Consider the following 22634-nt stretch of genomic DNA (forward strand, 5'->3'; position numbering starts at 1 on the left):
TAAGGCAAGAGAAGCAAGCTAAGCAGATTTAGGATTGGATAGTTTGAATAATGTTAGCAGGCTCTGGTTTGTAAAGGGGGCCCCTAGTGGTCTAGTACCTTGTCCCCGGGTGATTTAAGCAGGAGGATAGTGTCCCAAATTTGAGAGCCCATAAAAGGAGGTGGTTGCAGAAATGGATTTTGGATTGGTTGGTTTGACTGTCAAAGGCATGTTGGCAGATACTGTATGTCCGACTTGGCAAATCCTGGGAGGGGCAGTCCCTCTGAGATCAGCAAGGTCCCAGATGTTAGGGCATCAAGACTACAGAAAATGAGAGCATGTCGTTAATACAGAGATGTTGTTTCAAGCTGCCTGCCATGTTATATGCCATTTCCCTTTGGTACAGAAATGCAGTCATTGGAGTTACTCATTTATGGTTAAGAAAATTCTAGAATTTGATAGCAAGGCCTTTCCTTTCTCCCACCCCCTCCCCCCCAACTATAATATACATTGACAGGAGAGGTTTAACTTCAGGCTTACACATGTTCTGATCTCACAATGCTACTCATTTATCTATTTTTCAAAGATCACAGAGTTGACATTGCAGATATACGGGACATTTGACTTCTAGATTCCTTAGGTATAGATTTACCCAAATTACCTCACCAGATTAAATAAGTCCTGTTTTTTCCTTCCTAGAGACCTGCACGGGTTCTTTGTAGGTTCTTACAGTGTGGCCCGAGCTGGGCTAACACTCTGAGCCCCTGAAGGGGCATGTTGCTGAGGGTGTTGTTCTGTGGAAGTGCGCTCTCACACATAGACTGCTTTGCTTACTGCCCCTTCACCTCTTGTTGCAGAATTTAGGTCTTGCCTCTTGGTTTATGCAATTCTCTTTTCAGAACCTGCCCTTTGCTCTCCTCATCCACTGGCCCATACTTTCCAGCTCTGTTCAAACCCACTGATTTCTTCTGGCAACTCCAGCTAGAGGTGCCCATTTTTTCCTGTGGACTTGTATGATACACTCCGGTGTGACCATTTCATTATTGCTGGATATTCTCAGTTTTCCCTGAAGGTGGCTGTGCCTTAGTTTCCTAATGAGACTGTAGAGTTCCTGAGGCCAGAAACCATTACGTTTAATCCTTTGTAGCCCCCACAGTGATTTGCACCTGTTTCTATTTATTGCTGGATTAAAGCCTCTTAAATTCTCATCTTATCTCTGGTGGGATTATTTGTTATTTTTTTTTTTTAAAGATTTTATTTATTTATTTGACAGAGAGAGATCACAAGTAGATGGAGAGGCAGGCAGAGAGAGAGAGAGAGAGGGAAGCAGGCTCCCTGCTGAGCAGAGAGCCTGATGCGGGCCTCGATCCCAGGACCCTGAGATCATGACCTGAGCCGAAGGCAGCGGCTTAACCCACTGAGCCACCCAGGCGCCCTGTTATTTTTATTTCAAAAACATTTCTCTTCCTCACCTAAAACTCTAAGGATAAAAGAAATAGGAAGAACGTAGCTTTAGATCATGTGTTGATTCTGCTGAGCTGCGTGGCCTTGAGGTGGATACTTGCCCTTTCTTTACCTTGGCTTCCATGTGTGTAAGGTGAAGGACTGGGACTGGCTAGCCCTGAAGTCTCTTGCAGCTCTACCATCCCATGATGCTACAAATCAGGAGTTCACAGGCAAGTCTTTTAGCATGAAATTTCATTTCATGCTTCTGTTTAGTTTTCCATATTAGATCGACTTGATTCTGACTAGCCTTTGCAGATCTAAAATTCTCAGTTGCTTTTTCTCTAGGGCAGCTCTGTTCAGTAGAACTTTGTGAAGATGTTAATGTTCTGTGTCGGTGCTATCCAATTAAATAAGCATTAGCCACATGTGCTGTTCAGTGCTCGAAATACGGCTGCTGTGACTGAAGTTTTAATTTTAAGTAAGTTCATTTCATTTAAATTTTAAAATTAAATAGCCTCATGTGCCTAGTTGTTACTGATTGGACAGAGAAGCTCGATAGTCTATCAACAGAGCTTGTTACCTCATTAGAAAGACTTACTTCTCTTTGTGAAAAACTTGGCTAAATCATCAGCACATTTGTGTTCTTGTAGAGCAGGGAACTTAAGGTTGAGGGTTTTACTGATGCGGTTTCCCTGGGCTTCTCAGGCTTTGTTACCACAGTGCCCTTGACTGGAGGGAAGCATGGTTCCAAAGTGGCCTAATGCAAACATAAAGTGGAAAAGCCACACACAAATCCGTTCTACTCATCTCATGCTTGTTTTAGAGGAAAAGAATACTTTATATAATGGCCAAATGACGCAGTACTTCATGTCTCCATCACACTCCCATCTTCCCTGCACTCAGTTCCCTCACCCAAAGAGAAAGAAAACACTTTGAATGTCATTTCAGGAAGAGGTATGCTGTGTCTCCTCCTCCCTTGCTTCGGTGGGGGAGATGCAGGTCGGAGAGGCATGGGTGCTAGGGGCAGACCGCAGCAGGTGAGTGCCAATGACCTGTGGCTTCTTCAGGGGCACACAGAGGAAGGGGAGTAGGCTATGGTCACTAGTGTTTGTTTCTTCATTACTGTTGAAGATGAAGTTTGGTTGTTTGATATTTACCGTAGGCCTCCTACCTACCATCTCCCTTCCCTGTCTGTGGTATGGACTAATGCTGGAGTGGAGGCAGTTCTCATGCATATGGAGTCTTGCTGGGTGTAGTTAGTTTGGGAGTCCCAGCTGAGTGGCAGTGGTTCTAGGGCTGCAGGGGAAGCTGTCTTACTTGAATGGAATTCAACACTGGTCCTCTTGTTCTTTATTGCTCCAAGTGAGCTTGTAGAGATAGTGGGTTTAACCTTTAATTATTTTCCTGAAAGGAGGGGGAAAGGATTTTTACTAGCTTTTCTGATACCAAGAACACAACCGGACCCAGTGCCATGCCCAGAGTTGTGCAAAAGAAGGTGAAATGAATGGCTGGTTTTCACTCTCTGTACAGTTGCTTTGTATTTGCTATCAAAAATTTGAGTTTTGATATTTTTTCCAGTATAGATGGAGATCATTTATAACTTTTCACACTTAATAGCATCACTCTACCTCAGATATTAATAAGAGAGAAACATTCCCTGAAGAAAAACTAGAATTATGAATATAATAGGGATACAGATAATTCTGAGATGTTTGTTTCCATTTGTTCCCTCCCCCCACCATTTTCCCCCCACTTCATTTTCTTCTCCCACCTTCTTTGTCCTTCTGTTGGTGGAACTGCGTATCTTTTAAAACTCTTTGCTGATGAAAATAAATCTGAAGACCATGCAAGCATTCAGTGGAATAGCTTGGGCTGAATCCTAGACAGACTAGCACATTGAGGCAGGTATCCCGCAGGATTAAGTCACAATCCTTTTGCTTTCTTTATGTAACAGCTAACACCTTTTTTTTTAGGAGCAAAACCACATAGCAAGAGAGCAGAATTGTGGTTTTGCAATTAACTGGTTTCCACACACCTGCTGTCCTTTGCTGTATTTTTCAGGACTTCTTTCAGACGGTCCAGTGTGCAAACATACTTCCACGCTACTCCCTCCTTTTCGTGCCGAGTGAAGGACTTCCTTCCACCAACCTCTCATGTTCTTACTGCTTTTTTTTTTTTTTTTTTTAATTTATTTGACAGAGAGAGATCACAAGCAGGCAGAGAGAGAGGAGGAAGCAGGCTCCCTGCAGAGCAGAGAGCCCGATGCGGGGCTCGATCCCAGGACCCTGCGATCATGACCTGAGCCGAAGGCAGCGGCTCAACCCACTGAGCCACCCAGGCGCTCCTTCTTACTGCTTTTTATTCTTTTTTCCACGAGGACCACTTTACTGTTATTGAGTGGAGGAGGGACCAGAACAAACAAAATGAACAAGAAAAACAGATTCTTCTTAAATCCTTGGAATTTAAGTTCTTATTGAGGATTTCAAATACTTGGATGCTTCCATGGATTTTTTTTTTTTTTTTTCTTTTCAAAGAATGATGCCATCCATGAATGCAGCTCCTGGGTCACTGCAATAATTCTGAATAACTGATTTAAATTGGAAAAAAAGAAACAAACAAACAAGCAAACAAATCTAGTGTTAGTTCACATTCCCTAGAGAACAGTTTTAAAAGAACTGAGCCAGTAGAGACACCCAGCTCCAATCCCCAAAGCTGTCCTGAATTCCAGGTGGTGAGCAAAATCAGTGCCCTGCTTATCCTGAGCAGAATGTTAGGTCACTTTTTTATGACATCAGGGGTATATTTTAATGTGTTATTTGCATTTTATATAAGAGAGGTATGTATGGAATTGTTCTGGCTTCACAGCATTAGTCATACTTGTTTCTAGTATTGTCAATCGAGCCCTTGGTTGGGAAGAATTCCAGGTGACAGCAGTGTTGTTATGGTGTAGTGTGATCTGCTCCATGATAAACCTTGAGGCCCCTGTGCAGGGATCATAGTAGAGGCCCGGATGGCCCGTCGTGCCCTTTCCTCATTTGTCTCTCATGTTCCTGGCAGTAGGGAGTTAGCTCAGAAATCACTTCTCCGTTCTGTGCTCTGTAATGGATACTGGGATAATAATCAAACACAGGGCCTAGGCCTTTCATTTCTATAGCCTATGGTGATCAACTGGTGTCTGCTTTGAATCATGAAATGTTTATGATCTGCAAATGGGAAGAAGGAAACAAAATATCAACAACCAGTCCTTTCTAGGGATCCTTGGAATACATTGCTTGAGGTTAAAATTTGATTATCTAACTATTGCATTTTAATAATTTGAATTAAACTACAAGTGTCTAAGTTGAAAGAAGCCATTTTCAATGGATGTTTTAACTTCTAAATTTACTATTTAAGAGTACAATTTTCTTTATGCCTTGCATTTTCTGGTGAGAAACTTGGGATTGACCCAACAGGATATACTGAATTATTCAATTCACCTTGAGGGAAGGGAAACTGGAGACATGTTTATGGAAGTCTGAAATTACATTCTGGTGATTATCTGTTGTGGTCCAGATGCTCTGAGCTTCCTGGCACTCTGGCCTCTCTCACGCAGTGTGCTGCCTGACTCGTTGGTAACCGACACTCTCTGAACAGGCCCTCTGGAAAGCAGCACTAGCAAATGCTTCCAAGAACCCTTAAAGGGCAGCTAGTAGAGATGGCATCAAGACCAAATATATGGAAAATTCACAGTGGCATGTTGTATTTATTGTTAGAAGAGCAGGAGAGTTGTAAAGAGCTTTTTCTGTCCCTTTAAATTGATTTGTATTAGTGTGTTCACACAATTTGGATGAGTTGGTTTCTTTTTTTTTTAATTTTTTAATTTTTTTTTATTTTTTAAATTTCTTTTCAGTGTACCAGAATTCATTGTTTATGTACCACACCCAGTGTCCCATGCAATACGTGCCCTCCATAATACCCACCACCAGGCTCACCCAACCTCCTACTCCCCATCTCTTCAAAACCTTCAAGATTGTTTTTCAGAGTTGATAGTCTCTCATGCTTCATCTCCCCCTCAATTTCCCCTAACTCCCTTCTCTCCACCTTCCCATGTCCTTCGTGTTATTTCTTATGCTCCACAAATAAGTGAAACCATATGATAATTGACTCTCTCTGCTTGACTTATTTCACTCAGCATAATCTCTTCCAGTTTCTTTTTTTGTAAATTCAGGACAGAGTTGTACCAAGGTATGCTGTAAATTTTCTCTGGCTTGTTTTGTTTGGATGTGTAATGTGGTGTCTGTTTCAGTGACACCTAGTGTTTGATGTGCTTGTGACACAGGCCAGGTTGGAAGGAGAGTCTGGCTTGAAGTCTGCATGCAGTGCACTAGTTGTTCTTGCAGACCTTGGGCATTCGCTGAGTGAACTTGGCCGAGTGGCCTGTCCTGAGTCGATTGCAGGTCTGTGACACTTTTTCTTCTTTTTGAAGTAGTTTATTTATTAATTTTAGAGAGAAAAAGAGGGGATAATCTGGATTGTTGCTCATTAAAAATAATCTACTGCAATTTGATTTTCGTTAAAAAGATGTTAGACTTTTGCATGATATCAAAGTGAAAAAATAACCTCTTACAGTCAGTCTATCAAGGGCCTACAGTACCATGTTTTTGGATATTAGATTTTTAGTATGATGAAAATGGTATCCTATCTTTTTCTGTCTGTTTTGATCAGTATTGATAGTACTTTCTCCACTCCATGGTTCTATACATCTCATGTTGGTGCTCTTGAAAACCCTCTTTTCCCCACTGCCTCAGCCTTTGTTCAGTCTTCCCTCCTACTGGAGGATCCTGCTAACTAACTAATCTTGTTCTTTGATCTTCTGCCTCTTCTGTCTCCCTCCCCACCTGGAATGCTCTTTGTATAATGTAACTCTGATTCCTTTGGCCTTTAAGATGAAGACTAAACTCCCCGCCAAGATGTTCAAGGCTCTTCCTGATCTGGTCTCTGCCTGCCTCTCCATGCCTTGTCACCCACCTTACTTTTGCTCCTACTGGCAACAAAGCGGCAGGGTTTTTTGTTTTTGTTTTTTTCTTGCTAACTGCTTAGTCTGCCTAAAATGTCCTCTGCTGCCTGGCTTACTCCTTTGTATTCTTCAGGATTCAGTTCAAAGGTGATTTCCCTTTGAAGTGTGCCTTGTCTGTACTCACTTCCTTGTGCATGTACTGACATCCCTGATGCTCTTGCCTTTCCCCTTTGGGCTGTCATTTTTAGAGCAGGAACAGGATACTATGTTGCTTTATCTCTGGTCCCTCCTATGGTACCTGGCACAAAAGAGGCACTTAAGAATATTTATTAATGAGTCAAATAAACAGTTGATTTAGAGGAAATTTGTTTTAATTACCTACACTACTACCAATTCAAATCCCCATCTATAGCTTAGTGATTTGATGTACTCAGAGAGGGTTTGTTGTCATCAAATTTGCTTTGCTTTTCTTTAATAATGATTTCTTCCTTAAAAATCAACCTTTTAGGGTGCCTGGGTGGTTCATTGGGTTAAAGCCTCTGCCTTCAGGTCATGATCTCAGGGTCCTGGGATTGAGCTCCACATCTGGCTCTGTGCTCAGCAGGGAGCCTGCTTCCGCTCCCTCTCTCTGCCTGCCTCTCTGCCTGCCTCTCTGCCTACTTGTGATCTCTGTCTGTCAAATAAATAAAGAAAAAATCTTAAAAAAAAAATCAACCTTTTATAAGCTTTTTCAGTTTAAACTTATTTTTATGTATTTCATTCTGGTGTTACAGAAAATTAAACTCTACAGATTTTTCTCTTTTTTTAGCTTTGGCCAATTTTTGTTCTACAGCATTCACATTGTTGATAATCCTTAGTCTGTAATTAGAAGGTTGTTTTATTATTATTATTATTATTTTTTAAAAGATTTTATTTATTTATTTGACAGACAGAGATCACAAGTAGGCAGAGAGGCAGGCAGAGAGAGAAGGGGGAAGCGGGCTCCCCGTGGAGCAGAGAGCCCGATGCGGGCCTCGATCCCAGGACTCTGGGATCATGACCTGAGCCGAAGGCAGCGGCTTTAACCCACTGAGCCACCCAGGCGCCCCTTTATTATTATTTTTTTACTTGATTGTTGCTCACAAGAATGTTTTAAAGTCCTTACGTACTTCCAGTGTTTTTTAGTTTAAACTCTCAAAGGTGGACATGAAGTGTATTGAGTTTACTCATGATTTGTGCACCTCCTACTTTGTGGGTTTATTCCCATGGCTTAGAAAAATAACTTTTGGTATATTTTCATGAGTGCTAGAATCTGCGAAGTGAAATTCTGTTTCTCCACATATATATTAAGCTACTGTTAATTGTATTCAGAGATGCTATATTGCAATGTATGCCCTCTTTTATCTGTCAAGGATAGAGTGCATTAAAGTATTCTATGATAAATGTATTTCCCCTTAGTTAACTGCATTTCTTTTATTTTCGTGTACTTTTTTGTTTTATTTTCATCCTGTGTTATTGGTTGCCTAAATGTTCATATTATCACTATATTGTGAATTACACTTTTAATATAATTGAAATGATTCCCTTTGTCCCTCTTAAAGCCTTTTCACTTGATATTGATACTACTTTGCTGTGTGTTTGTGCTGATGCATGCCTGATATGTCATATTCTTTACTTTATTGTTAATCTTTCTGTATTTGAAAGCCATTTCTGACTGACTTGGTCTCTGGTAGAGGAACTTAACCTGTTTGTATATATGATTTTTTGTGTGTGATAATCAACATTCTTGGTTTTTCTTCTACTTTTGTTTTTTGGGGGAGAGGTCACTTTCACTTTATGGAATATACTTTGTGATTTGGAAAATATACTTTCTATTTTCTATCATTCCAATAATTATCTTTATTAATATTTTTAGACCGCAAATTTATTTATTTATTTTTAATTTAAATTTGATTAGCCAATATATATAGTACATCATTAGTTTTTTTTTTTTAAGATTTTCTTTATTTATTTGACAGATAGAGATCACAGGTAGGCAGAGAGGCAGGCAGAGAGAGAGGGGAAGCAGGCTCCCTGCTGAGCAGACAGTCCGATGTGGGGCTCGATCCCAGGACCCTGAGATCATGACCCGAGCTGAAGGCAGAGGCTTAACCCACTGAGCCACCCAGGTGCCCCACATCATTAGTTTTTGATGTAGTGTTCAGTCATTCATTAGTTGCGTATAATACCCAGTGTTCATGGTATCATGTGCCCTCCTTAATGCCCATCACCCAATTACCCCATCCCCTTATCACCATCCCTTTCCATAACCCTCAGTTTGTTTCCCGGTGTTAAGAGTATCTCATGGTTTGTCTTCTTCTCTGATTTCTTCCCATTCAGTTTTTTCTCCCTTCCCCTATGATTCTCTGTACTATTAATAATTATCTTTAAATTAGCAAAATACCATTCAAATCTTTTTTTCTAATTATTCATATCAAGAGTAAAGCAGTACTTGATGATAACCCCATCCTTTTACTTTCATCCCATATATTTTTTGTACTTCTCACTACTCAGCTATTTTAAGTATTTTATATCCAGATTGTTTTATTATAATATTTTTAGAATGTTATTTCTCTTAGGTTAATCATTTTGAGGATATACTGTAGTTTTTATAATCATATTAACTCCTATAAATATAGCTCACTTTTACAGTGTTTATGCCCTGCACCTTTGTTTTTGGATTAACTAATCTCTGTATTTGCTGGTATATAAATTTGCTTCATATGTTGCGGAAGGCAGATATGTGGCTGGTATAACTCCAGCTCCAGAATATCTTTATTTTAGCTTCAGATAAGTATATCTGACTATATACTTTCTGAATCATAATCCTTTTTTTTTTTCCTTAAAATTCTGAATTTTGTTTGCTTTTTTAAACAGCTGTAGTTTACTCTAGCTATCTTTATGATGTATTGGATTCTTACATAAGCACCTGGTCTACTTTGGAACTTCTCTTCTTCATATGGGTGGTATTCTGTTGCCCATTCTACTTGGCTTGGCCTACAGTGAGCCATTGACCACACTGTCTTCTGGAGCTTAATGTTGCAGAGAAGAAGACTATGAGCCTGATTTTTGTTCCTTCATAGATATTCTGCTTTTGTAGATTTGTGTAGGATTTTTAGTTAGACACAGAATGTACAACTTTAAACATGCTCTCTCTAGATATTTATCTCCATTCAACCTGTTTAGTTCCAGGGAGGTCTGGTGATGCACAGGGTTACAGTAGAGGACTCTGTGGGACTCTAGATTCATGCTTTCCATGTTTCATTTCCATGTAATATTTTCTGATTTCAATATATGACTTATTTGTGCATCACCATTTTCTTTATTTTCTTAGATTGTAAAAAAGATTCAGTGTCTTCTTGGATCTTTTAAGAGCATGGCTCAGAAATTCTAAAAAAAATTACCCTATTTCAGCAAATCTCTTTCAGAAAGTGGAATCTCCATTTTCGTCTCAGACGGTCCCCTCTTTTGCTACATATTCTGGATATGTTCTGCTTTCATGCGAGGAGCACTACCCCCCCCCCACCCCTCATGACTCCTTGCAATTTCGTGTGTGCTTTAAGCAGTACTTTCTCTGTGTGGTTTGGTTGTAAATGGGATCCTTCACCCTTTCTAGATTTTAATTGCTTAATGTCGTTTTCAACATTTTAGTATTGGTTGATCTCTACAGTATAGGAGGGAGAAATTAGATGTCCCTCCATTTTTATTACGTTCCGTATTTCCTTTAGATGTCTTTGTCTTACATTTTAGTCTCTCTTTTGAAATATTTTCATTTATTCACTTTTACCTTAAACAAGAAAAGTATTGCCTCTCAAGTGATGATCCTAATCAAGCATTAAGGTTTTCTGTAATGTTTGGAAGCACAATTCCACACTCAGTTATCTTTATCATGTACCTACTTGCCAGTTTCTGTGTTTCCACCATGTTAGAGTGTGGACACCTTCCTCAAATGAGGCATTTCCTGTGTGTCTATCTATAAACGTGAACTAAACTTAGAATCCTATTGTCTTCCTCTTTTTCATTTCTTACTCATTCCTCTCTGTGCATGAAGTGTTTCTTAGGAAACATGATGTGCCAGGCAATATTCTTGAGACTGGGGATACAAGATAGCTAACAGAGAGTTCCTTCTCTCAAGAAATCCAGCACCGGGGCGCCTGGGTGGCTCAGTGGGTTAAAGCCTCTGCCTTCGGCTCAGGTCATGATCTCAGGGTCCTGGGATCGAGCCCCGCATCGGGCTCTCTGCTCAGCAGGGAGCCTGCTTCCTCCTCTCTCTCTGCCTGCCTCTCTGACTACTTGTGATCTCTGTCTGTCAAATAAATAAATAAAATCTTAAAAAAAAAAAAAAAAAGAAATCCAGCACCTAGCAGTGGGGTGGGCCTTGTGTCCCTCTAGCTGAGAGAAGCATGCTGGGGAGGAGTGTGGTGAGAGGTATGGTTGAAGTGGGCCCTTCTGAGAGGTAATGGTTCAGTTGGGTGTTAAAGACTGGAGAGGATGTAACAAGATGGAGCTGCGCTTTCCTTGCTCAGGAACGGCATGGCTAGTGATCAGATAGATAATGTACTGTTCCGCACGGGATTGCCATATATGAAGAGAAATATACCCTTTTTAGCTAAAAATGTAGTCATCTTATACTTAACATGATGCGGTTCCTTCTGTTAGCTCATTTCTCTGAAATTTTAGGTTCTCAGGTAAGTGTTGACACTTACTTCAATGCAGTGTTCAATGCAGATATTTTGTCCACACTGGATGGTTGAGTCATTGTTAGTAAGAGATGCGTGGCTAGGCCCATGACTGCTGAAGAACAAGGTGCCCTCTCTCTCTGTCTTCCTGGAAGCATCCATGCTTCCAGCCTCCTCCTCCTGTGAATCTGTCTGAAACCAGACTGTCCTTGTGGCCCAGGTTCTCCTAGCATTTCCTTTAAACACACTGCCCAGTTGTCAGAATGTTTGACCTTTTATTACTCAAAAGATCAAGTAACTATGACTTTTACTGTTCTTTTAAACCAAATTCCCTATTTTATCCCTAGTCAGCACTTCCTTTACCTCACACCCTGTGTCATGTAGCTAGTTTCAGGGAGAGTTGCATCCTGTGTTCCCTGCTTCTGGACAGAACAAGTTTCATTGGCCATTGTTTTGCTAGATCACCTCACATGAGTTAGGATGGGATCTTGTCCTCATTCTTCATCGTCCTTCCTTTCTAAGTGGAATTAAAATCAAGTGTGAATCAACTGGGATATGTTGTGATCATCTGGTAATAATGTGGGGAAAAAAGGTTTCTCACACGAATTAAACAAGGATCAGCAGTTTTAAAGCACACTGAGGCATCTTGTATAAACTGCAGCTTGCATTTCGCAGTATTCCTGGTCATGTAGTAGGTTCTGAAGAAAAAAGCACTATAGATAATCAGTTAAAAGAATGATAGATTTCCTGATGTGCCAATCAGTAGTAATACCTAATTTTGATTTCAAGTGTGCTATAATGGATTACCGTATAGATGGAGCTGAGCACTGAGCATCCAAGGGAGCCATATGTTTCTCAGGAAAGTAATATTTATTCACAATGTGTGACTTTCTTGAAAAATTTTTTTTATTTTACTCTCCAGTGAAAGTACAAACAAGATGTCAATTGCTTATATGGCATTCCCAGTAGTGTAGCTTAGAATGTCAGCTGCAGTAGAAATGCCATAATGTATTTGCCTCAGCAAAGGTAGGCTTCATGTGGGGCTTTCTGAGGGACAGGCTTAACATTTTGACACAGATAGTCATATGGGGCTTTACTTTTCTTGACTTCAGAGACCTTAACGCATACACAATGGTCCTTGCAATATTTGGCTCAAAAAGAAGCAATAGCATGGATGACGTTTCAATGTTGTATAAGTGTCTGTCCATTTGGGGATGTTTTTAGCAGTTTAGACTTTGGGCATGGTATTTCATAGCCAAACCGTATTGAGTTTGTTTTTTGCATGTCTTTAAAGTCCATCCATTTTATAAACCTGAAAACTTTTATCCAGAAGTGGTGATGATGATAGGCCTGACCTCAGAACAAGTTGGAGACTACTAGTGGCTACTGACAGCATCCACGTGTCTAGATACAGGTCATCTTGCTGTGTTCCTTAGCTTTCTTTATATTAAAAAGACATTTTTCTCTGTTGCACATTAAGAAAATAAACCCAGAGAAATATTTTGGAAAGCTGAAAAACATGATTCAATGCCACATTTGTTTCCTGACTAAAGTTAAAGTCTGAAGAACAGTCGGCATGGCAAACATTCATCTGGTCCATATAAGATCTCCTCTGGATGTGTGGAGTAATTCTCTCAGCATTTTCTGTATTATCTTAAAATCCAATGGCAGGATGGGATCAAAAGTTGATCCTGGAATGCAGCTGGGGTGCCTGGTGCCCTTGGTGGAGAATGCATGAGAAAAGATATGAGTCAGTGCTGTACCATTCGCTCAGGAAGAGTGAACTGCAAGGCAGAAAAAGGAGTGGAAGGATTCACCGGGCCTAGGCTTTCGTCAATGTGAGGCAGCCCATTTACAAGAAACAATGCCAGCAGAGATGGTGTCCCTGGAGTAGGGTGCATTGCTCTTAGAAGCACTCAGCCTCTTAATGTGATGAAACTATTATAATTGGTCATTGGAAGATGATTGTGGCAGAGAGATGTGCTGCTCACATTGCCCTGCAAGAAAAAATTTGCTACCGGTCTGCAAGGAGCAGGGTTAGCTGGCGACCCGAGGTTGTCAATGCCTTCAGCTCTCCAGCCATAGTCAGCTCTTATCCCCAGCCATTGACTGAGCAAGGTGGTGGTATGAGGACCTAGCCGTTTTCAGACCCCTCTAATGTGCCATCTTTGCTCTGGAGCTTTGCTAAGCTGGTAGAGACTTTCAGCTCTGTAGGATGGTCTGAGGCTCCCTGCCCACCCCCATTTCCTCATTTCCCTCCCACAGATGTTCTGTTCCAGTAAACGAGGGAAGTCCTAATTCCACCACAGTATCCATCCCCAGAGAACTCAGCCTGCAGTGATCATTGTTCATCTCTCATCAGACATACCGAACTAGCCTCTGTAATCAATTTTTCAGTGAAGGGAAGTAGGAGTTAGAACCATAAAACAGATGTGAATGGAGGCCATCTTTTTTTCTTCAGTCTGGAAACCTCCTAGGTCATCTCCAGGCCGTGCTTTTTCTGGACTCTGGAGTTGTTCATTTGGTTAGCAGCAGCCTGACTGCTGAGACCCCGTTCCATATTCTCAGGTCCAGAGTTGTCAATTTTCTCTTTGCTTGCGATGTTTTCCATAACTGTAGACAGCACTGTGGGTCCTGTACTCCTATCTGTATCCTTGTCTGCAGCTCATGGGCATGTTGAGGTGTCCATTCTGTTGGTAGGGCAGTGCTTGCATGGGTTCTTGTTAAAATACTCCATAGATGACGGACTTTTACTTCTGACCCCTTTTACTATATGGAACTTAAAACACAACCTGGTTTTTGCCCTTGCTACCTTTTGTGTATTACTCATCTAATATACATATTGGTATATATTGCAAGGGAAGACCTACTTGATTTTTTCCTTCAAGGAGCCATTTACTTGCCTCTGCACAATTTGTAGATCGATCGATCCTGCCTGGTGTTTGACAGCTGGCTGAAAAAGGTTATGGGTTCTTCAGGCAACAGCTAATGTTGAGTTCACTTGATTTAATACTGAAGTTGCTTTTCTTATATTTTCGTTTGCATGTTTTCTTGTATTTTCCAGCATCTTTTAACTTTTTCTAAGTAGTTGTACATACAGTCATAAGTATTTTTAATTTCTTAGGACAAACCTGCAAAACACCTGGCACATTGAAAACTTCTTTGACCTGTGCATGCCTGTCTCCAGCTTCTGTTCTTCCTTCTTCATCCCTTTTTTTTTTTTTTTGAAGATTTATTTATTTATTTGAGAGAGAGGGAGAGAGAAAGAGAGAACATACACAAACACGGGAATCAGTAGAGGGAGAGGGAGAAGTAGACTCCCTACTGAGGAAGGAGCTTGACTCTGGGCTGGATCCCAGAACTCTGGTCTAATGACCTGAGCCAAAGGCAGATGCTTAACCAGCTGAGTCACCCAAGTGCCCCTTCTTATTTCATCCTTACTGTCTTCGGAGAACTTCAGTGAATCACTATCCTCATTTCCTTTCCTTGTAAGCCCTCTCAGAGGGATCTTATACACACACATCTTCCACAGCTACCTATATTCTGTTACCCTCCAAATCCTGCTTCTGCCCTCCAGGGCCATGTATCGAATTGGATAGAATATCTCGTCGAATAAGTCCATTGACACCTTCAGTTCCCAGAATGTCCAGAATCGAACTTGACATGCTTCAGTTCTGGGATTTCTTCTGGATTTGATATCTTAGATAGAAGTGTGGCCATCTCCTGAGCCACTGGGAAACCATTCTTGAGTCCTCCATTCACCACAAGTACTCTAATCACGGTCTTGACAGGTTTACCTCCTGAATATCACTATTACGTGCTTCTCTTTATTTTGCTGACCTTTGTCCAGGCCACTTCATTCCTTGTCTGAAATGCTACCATTGCCTCTTCCTTGATATCTCTGCCTCTCCTCTCAGCCATCTTAATTTCCTCTCCAGCTGGAACCCATTCAGTGACTGCACAGTGCTCCCTGAGATCATGGCCTCTCCTGCCTCTCCAGGCCCTTTTCCTCCCCTCCTCACCTACCTGCCAGCCAAGTGGGCTCTCTTGCTGCTGCTGTTCCTTTCAGGTACCAGGCTGTATTTGCTTCTTGGCCTTCACACATGCTCTTCCTTTTGTTCCTGTTCTCCATTAGTCTAATTTAATTAATTCTGTAAGTCTCCACTCAGGAGTCCTTTTTTCCTGGAACCATTCTGTGAAGCTTCTACTGAGATGAGGTGCTTTCCCCGCCCCTCCACAGCTCCTCAGGGAAACTTCTTTTTTTTTTTTTTTTTTTTTTTTAAATTTGACAGAGATCACAAGTAGGCAGAGAGGCAGGCAGAGAGAGAGAGGAGGAGGAGGAAGCAGGCTCCCCTCCAAGCAGAGAGCCCCATGTGGGGCTCGATCCCAGGACCCTGGGATCATAACCCAAGCCGAAGGTAGAGGCTTTAACCCACTGAGCCACCCAGGTACCTCTCCTTAGGGAAACTTCTCTCAGGCTTTTATTTCCTCTGGAATGGTATTTTCTTCATCCTCTCTCTTGCCCACTAAACACGAAACCTTTATAAGGAAGAACGAAGTAGTTCGTGAATATTTACCTTTTTTCTGCATTGCAGATGCCAAGCTTGGTATCAAATGTGTAGGTATTTTTCAGTAAATGGTGTTTGATGTGCATGTACCCATTGTGTGTTTATAAGTGCGTTTGAGTGTGTGTCAGCATGAACATGTAGTCAAACAAGATATAAGATACCCCGTAGAGTTATGGGCTATGAGATATGGAGCCGACATGTTCTAGAGGAAGTCTGAAGTAGAAATGTAGGAGAGAACTCCTGTGAGTGATTGTCAGCATGTGATCAGGTACATACTGCTTTTCACATATATAATCAGAAATAGTCTTCAGTGTAGTCTGTGTAGAATTTTCATCCATGTAGATGTGTGGTGTAAAGAATTTATAACAAAGACTGTAACTAAATGCATTTATATTTTCTTGTTTATGTTTGTCAAATCTTGAAAAATTAGTTCTTTTCAATTATACAGCTTTTATTTTTTTTGTTTAGATTTTCTTTACTAAGTTTAGGGTTTTAAAAATGCCCACACATTTTAATGTATTTTCATGTAAATATCGTTAAATCAATGACCTGTAGAGAAAGATCAGGTCCATCTTATGTTAACGTGAACAGAGGACCATAGCAAAGATTAGGAAACTTGTAATACTCAAAACAGTTGTCCAAGTAAAAAGCCTGCATTATTCTTCTCCTGAGTATTTATTTGAGCACATGCTGTGTGCCAGCCATGCTCTTGGTGCTGGGGATGCTTCAGAGAAAAGACAGAGATGTTCTTTTTCTCAGGGCTGACACTCTGGTGGAGGGAATACCGCCTTTAAATGAGTGAAGGTGAAGATGACTTCAGGGAGGGGCAACGGTTAGGAAGACGACAGAAGAGGTGGTAGAGCTCAGCATCAGAGTAGTGGTGAGGTGGTGCCCAGAAAGAAAGAAGGCCCAGAAAGGCCCCTGTGGGGAGGTGGTGCCTGCAGTGAGAGGAATGGTGAGGCAGCACCATAGGCACAAGGCTGTGGGTGGAAAAGCCTCCAGGGGAAGCAAGGAGTCCAGGCCGTTAAAGCCCCCACATCTGACGGAAGTTTACCTGTCATGCCTTTTCTCAGAACATCAGGAGATGTTCTTACATGTTCATGGAACAAATGAAGTAAGACAAGTATATGTTACTGACCCAGGGGGAAGTTAAGACAAGAAAATGAAAACAAAACCAAACCTCAGGCTGCCTCAGATGGAGGAGGCAGTTGATGAGTTGGGAAATAGACTTATTCAGGAGATCTGGGTATACATGTTTTACCTTCATCTTTCTCACTGTTAGACTGTTAGCCTAGATAAACCTAGGATGGGGTTTTGTTATGGTAAAATAGGGATGTGTTATCAATACCAAGAAATAGATTTTGATCAGTTTTTGGATTTCTAAATTTCTTAACAAGGTGGTTGCTGAGAAAGTACAAAGAATCTTATGACCCAAGAATAACTTGCCAAAACTTATTGGAAAAATAAGTGGGGGAATAAAAGAAAAAGGTCATTTGGGGTTTTTTTGGAAAAGCTACTTTTATTAGCTAAATACTCTTGTATGTCATTCATTTATTCCTTATTGTATCTTCCAATATGTGGGGTGAAGGGTGTGGAATTCCTAATTGCAATCCTAAACTTATTTTTAGCTACTAATTTCAAGAACTTCTTGACAGTAATTTCATTTTGTTAACCCACTGTATGTTCACAGTCTTATCCTTCTGGATGTTCATCTTTCTTCCTGACACTGGTCCTTGTCCAGAGACTAATAATGATGATAATGGGAAGGGAAAGCGGAAGGTGAAAAATGAAGTGTGTAGTTCATATATAGTACTATCATGAAGTGTGTAGTTCATTTTGTCTTTATATGTTAACAATTTTTTTACATTTGTTTTATAGAAAATACTGCAATTTCTACCTGAACGAATTTTCTTTCGATGGCATTACCAGAGTATAGGTAAGAAAATTTAAAGATTTCTAAAATTACAGATTTTTTTCCAGTTGACTTTTCAGTAATGTTTTATGTACTTGGCACCTTCCATACTAGGTTACAACAAGGAATGGTAACAAGGACATGCTGGTTAAATGTAAGACAAGTCCCACCTGGACTTTGGAAAAAAATAGAATATCTATCCCTGTGCCAAAAGTGCTTCTTAGAAAGGATGTTCACAGACCAGCAGCACTGGCCTCACCTGAGAGCTTGTTAGAAAACTCCGAATGTCATGCCCCAGCCGGATCTACCAAATCTGTCTGCATTTTTAACAAGAGCTCCAGGGGATTCTTGTGCACCAAATTGTTTGACAAATATTTGATCCAGAGTATTTTTTTTTTTAATTTTTTATAAACATATAATGTATTTTTATCCCCAGGGGTATAGGTCTGTGAATCGCCAGGTAATCCAGAGTATTTTTGAGTAACTTTTTGTTTTTTTCTTATAAAAATATCTTGTTCTCCAAGACTTTCTCACTGATGCAGAGTTCCTCTGTTTGAAAGCTTTTGGGTGTGGCAGCAGGAGGGAACTTGAAATATAGCCACGTTAGCATCGCTGCCCTTTCTGTGCAGCCATTGACATTGAACAGTGTTTCCTCTCAATGTACTATTCATGGCACAACTCGTGTAATTTGTGCTATTGACTGTGACTCCTGCTTTCTGTTTAAAGAGTGTCTGGTTTGGTCTTTCTCCCTGTTTTCCTCCTTGCCAGATAATCACATTGAGGAGAACGTAACGTCATAATGGGATCTTAACTCCCTCATCATTCATTCATTCAAATACCTATTGAGGTAGAAACAAAGTTCTGGGGCAGAAACAAAGACTATTTCACCATGCTTATATGGTATAAGCTGATTGCCAGGGTCGGGGATAAGTTTGAAAAAAAAATACAGTATAATTGCCACTACGAAAAATGTACTAATGGTAGCAATGAAGAAAGTTGAACAATTCTCTTCAGAGGACTTGAGGAAGGCTTCAAAAGATGTAATCTCTACCTGAGCCTTGACATAGAAGTGTGGAAAGGGTTTCCTAGATGGGAGATCGATCTGTGAAAGACCTGGGACCTGAAAGAACATGGCACATTCTGTGGATATTTCAAAATTCAGAATCCCAAATTTCATTTAGTCCTACTTACGTGAAAAATATAATAGACCTTTCTATAAACGGAACTGTTTGGTGAAGTCTATGTAATAAATACATCGACTGAACTGAATGATTAAATCATTACTTGAAGGTAGATGCCTTGGTCTTTAAATCTTTCAAATACACAAAGAAGGTTTTTCTTTAAATTATAGTGTTATTGGTAGCATTTCTTTTAATTGATACTTGATGTTGTGTATTTAGGGTAAAAATCTAAAAATCAAATGGTAAGTATAATCTGAAGAGGAATAGTAGGGACTTGTAATACTCCGTGGTGTTGAAGGAATGGATGAAAATGAGGATAAGTGCACGCAGAATTTTGTATTTGTGCTAGATATAATCTGTCCATTCTGCTTATGTCCTGTCTATGAAAACCATCCTTGTTTGCTACAGAGAGTACAGTAAAATGTCTGCAGATTAATAGGCCCCCTCAGCTTGGATAACCTTACTGGGACTGGGTGTAGAAATTCATTTGCTATTTGTGCTGTGAGACTTTATGCATGTAGGAGGCGGTGTAGGGGATTACCTTAACTCTGGCTACTATTACCACATGACTAGTTAAGAGTGCAGGTACAAGCAGCTTTTTACCCAGTTTAATAGTGTCTGACCGAGAGCAGTGACTCTTGGATGGGGACTGCGGAGTGCTAGTCTCCTGAGCCAGCCTAAGAGCAGGTGCTTTTTATCTATTCTGGTGTGTAGAAGAACCTAGTTTATCTCGTGCATAGAATAAGCTGGCTAGACAACATGTCAGAAAGAGTCATGTTTCAGAATGTTGACGTTTGAGCATTTGCATATAAAATCATCCTTGTTTTGATGCTTATATTCTTAGTACTTGAATCAGACTGGCTCCTTCCAGATGCATGAATCTTTGCCTGATTTTTCAATCTGGGTAGAAGTTGATGGTTAGACAGGTCCACATACCTTTTATGATGATCTTCAGGTTAAATGTCCTTTGGAATCAGAATTTTTCAGAGTTTTAGAATGGCAGTGTGTGTTGTGTTGATGTTCAGCAAACATTAACCAAAGTGGACATCTTTATGTTACACCCCAGAGGACTGGACAACACCCTGTAACCAAGAGGATTCTTATTTCTGTAGCCTAAGAGATGAATATTCAGCCCCGGTGGGATAACTAACGCCATAATAGCCTCAGCTTAGTTGGGTGTTGCCACCTTAGGTGTTCAGATTCAGGTCAGATCCTGCCCACTAGGAAATTCCACACAAAAGCTTTAGTTTTCATAGCTTCTTGGGTTTTGAAAAGGCCCGTAATTGATGGTAGATTAACAATTCTACACATTTTCTTGACCTCACTCTCTTCCATTCTTCCCATTTTATTCAGATTTGTTAAAATGGCTACCATATGTCATTAAGGCCTTGACCAAGTTTGTTATAGAAACTAAGAAACTATAAGGAAACACCAGATTTCAAAGGGAAAGGATTGTGCCTTAAATATTTCCATAGCATCGGTATCTTCTTGGCTTCTGCGAAACCTCTTGAGGCTAGCACAGGAAACTTTTCACTAGTCAGCTCCAGACTTTCTGGGTATCTAATGTTCCTTATTTTAGATGTTTTATATTCTAGGTATCTAATATTTCTGATCTAATATGAAGAACACTACTGTATAAACTTCTTAATTAAATGTTCCTGTGGCTGATAGTGGCCAAGGTGCTCTGGAATACTGGGTTAGAACCTTGAAGCTGGGTTGACACACCACTGAGTCGGTATGCTTCCTGCCCCACACTACAAATAATGTCCCTAAATATAGAAACCTAAAATAAAAGCAATTCCTATATTCTGCAAGTCTTAAAAGTTGTCAGACCTACTGGATAGCCAGGTTTTATACAGACACAGAAGTTAATTTGAAATATCAACTGGCAGTGTTTGAAGTCAGTTTCTTGTCATGCCATGTTGTTTTGTCCATAGCAAAGAGAGAGGTTCTGTTTCTCTCTCAACTCTTTTTAGAGGGAGAAAATAGTCTATAAGTTTCTCTGTGCTTAAGGATTTTAAGGCTGGCTGCTTGCTATATATAAGCCTTTGAATGAGGAAGGCTGTTTGGAGTCGTAGTGTTGTAATGTGAATGAACACTCTTCATGATTCCAGGCATCTTGAGATACTGCTTCAAGTGAGGTTTAGAGAGTAAGAAGACGAGGGAAGTGGCTCACAGACTCACCAACTGTGATGTCTGCCAACGTGCTACTCAAATGTTTGTAAATTCCCATGACAAATTATGAATGGGGAGATTTTCCAAAAGTCAGTTTTACATGAGTACATCATGGGGGACAAGGGTGGGCACTTGACATCTTATCTGTGTAATAATGAGAGTTGCCAGCATGTGAGAAGATGATAGGAGTGGCACATCAGTCAACCAAGGCTGTCTGGTGCAGAGGCAGGCTATGGCCCCCTTTCATGTGCCTAAGCCACATCAGTGTAGGATTCAAGTTCTCTGTGTTTAAGAGAGTTTACTACTTATGAGCCTCTAGGAAGTAGATGTCCTGTCCCATTCAGGAAACAGTGCCTTGCCTGAATGCAATACATGTTTGTTGGGGGTTAAAGGGTTTATTTTGTACTAGAGATGTTTTATATAAAAAATCTTCAAAATAAATAGCCATTGGGTTTAAAGGGTTGGGCTCGAGTGGAAAATACACACATTACCTCATGGGTTTTTTATAGGAGTCATTATTAATCCAGTTTGTTCCACTGGCTTCTTCTTATCCATAATATAAAAACTAGTGGACAATTAAACTGCAGATTTGTTTATGACTTTTTAAGAGTATCCCTTGCTTTATACCTTGGACTTCCCAGTGGCCTGACAGTGCTTGGGATGTGAAACAACTTCTGAGCAGCTGTATTTCTTAATGTTTCTACAGCTCACTGGGCTCTAACTACTGCTCAGAACCCTGAGCTGGACAGCCCTTCCTGGGTCGCTCATAGTCAGGACACAGCACAAGCCCGTGTTCCGAGGGAGCAAGGTTTCCTGTGCACTTTACAGTAAGGGTCCCTCAGAGATGCATCACAGCCAGGCTGAACTACAGGGTCCCTGCCTGCCTTGGTGTCCACCAACCAGGTGGTGGCTGGGCCTAATGCCCCTGTGATCTACTAGGTGTCATCCCAGTGTCCTTTCTGGGGTGCTTTTTAAATCATTGCCCTGCATTTCTTGCCCTCCTTCCCACTTTGTCCTCGACCCTCTGGAAATCCTCTTACTGGCCTAAGCAATAGCCCTAGAGCCTCAGCCTCTTGGTTTCACCTCCTCAGCTTTCTGAAACATGGCTTTTCTCTCAGGCTTCTTTGTCCCCCCAAGCCTGTGGGAGTGAGATCATAGTCTTCCTTTTCTCCAAGGCCCATTCCAGACCTCATCCTCCACCCACTCTGTGGAAACCTTTCCCTTGACTAGGCCTTATTTGTCCTCATTACTGCCATGTCTCCTGATCTGCTTATTTGCCTTTTTTTTTTTTTTTTTTTTTTTTAATAGCTTAGCTGTCTCCGAGTCCTTTCCCTTCTTGCCAGGTTACCCATCAGCTCCTCGACCCCTAACCCTCCATGGTTTCCTGAATTTTATCTTCTGCATCCTTGTCATCATACAGACCTGTATCTGAGCACAGCCTCTGTCCTCCTGGTTTTTCACTTAGTCGCTTCCAGACCACCTGCTCTGTTTTTTCCTTTTTAAAAAAGCAGCTCTTTTTTGGGAGTATAACTGACATACAATAAATGATATGTGTAGATAATGTTAATTTTGAGAAGTTTTGACATAGGTGTATACCTGTGAAATCATTATGACAATCAAGATAATGAACAGAGCCATCATTCACAATGTTTTTTTTTTAATTAACATACAATGTATTAT

General features: G+C 40.7%; 1 protein-coding gene across 7 annotated transcripts in view; it reads left to right on the forward strand.

Moving 5' to 3' along the window:
• Positions 1 to 22634, forward strand: part of RALGAPA2 (Ral GTPase activating protein catalytic subunit alpha 2) — a 320063-nt gene that overhangs the window by 37108 nt on the left and 260321 nt on the right. For all 7 annotated transcript variants that reach the window (XM_047743681.1, XM_047743679.1, XM_047743680.1 and 4 more), the window contains one exon: positions 17565 to 17622. In XM_047743681.1, the coding sequence (XP_047599637.1) occupies positions 17565 to 17622 (58 nt within the window). The remainder of the gene's footprint in view (positions 1 to 17564; positions 17623 to 22634) is intronic.

The sequence above is a fragment of the Lutra lutra genome, chromosome 9 (genome assembly GCF_902655055.1).
Source record: "Lutra lutra chromosome 9, mLutLut1.2, whole genome shotgun sequence".
NCBI lineage: Eukaryota > Metazoa > Chordata > Mammalia > Carnivora > Mustelidae > Lutra > Lutra lutra.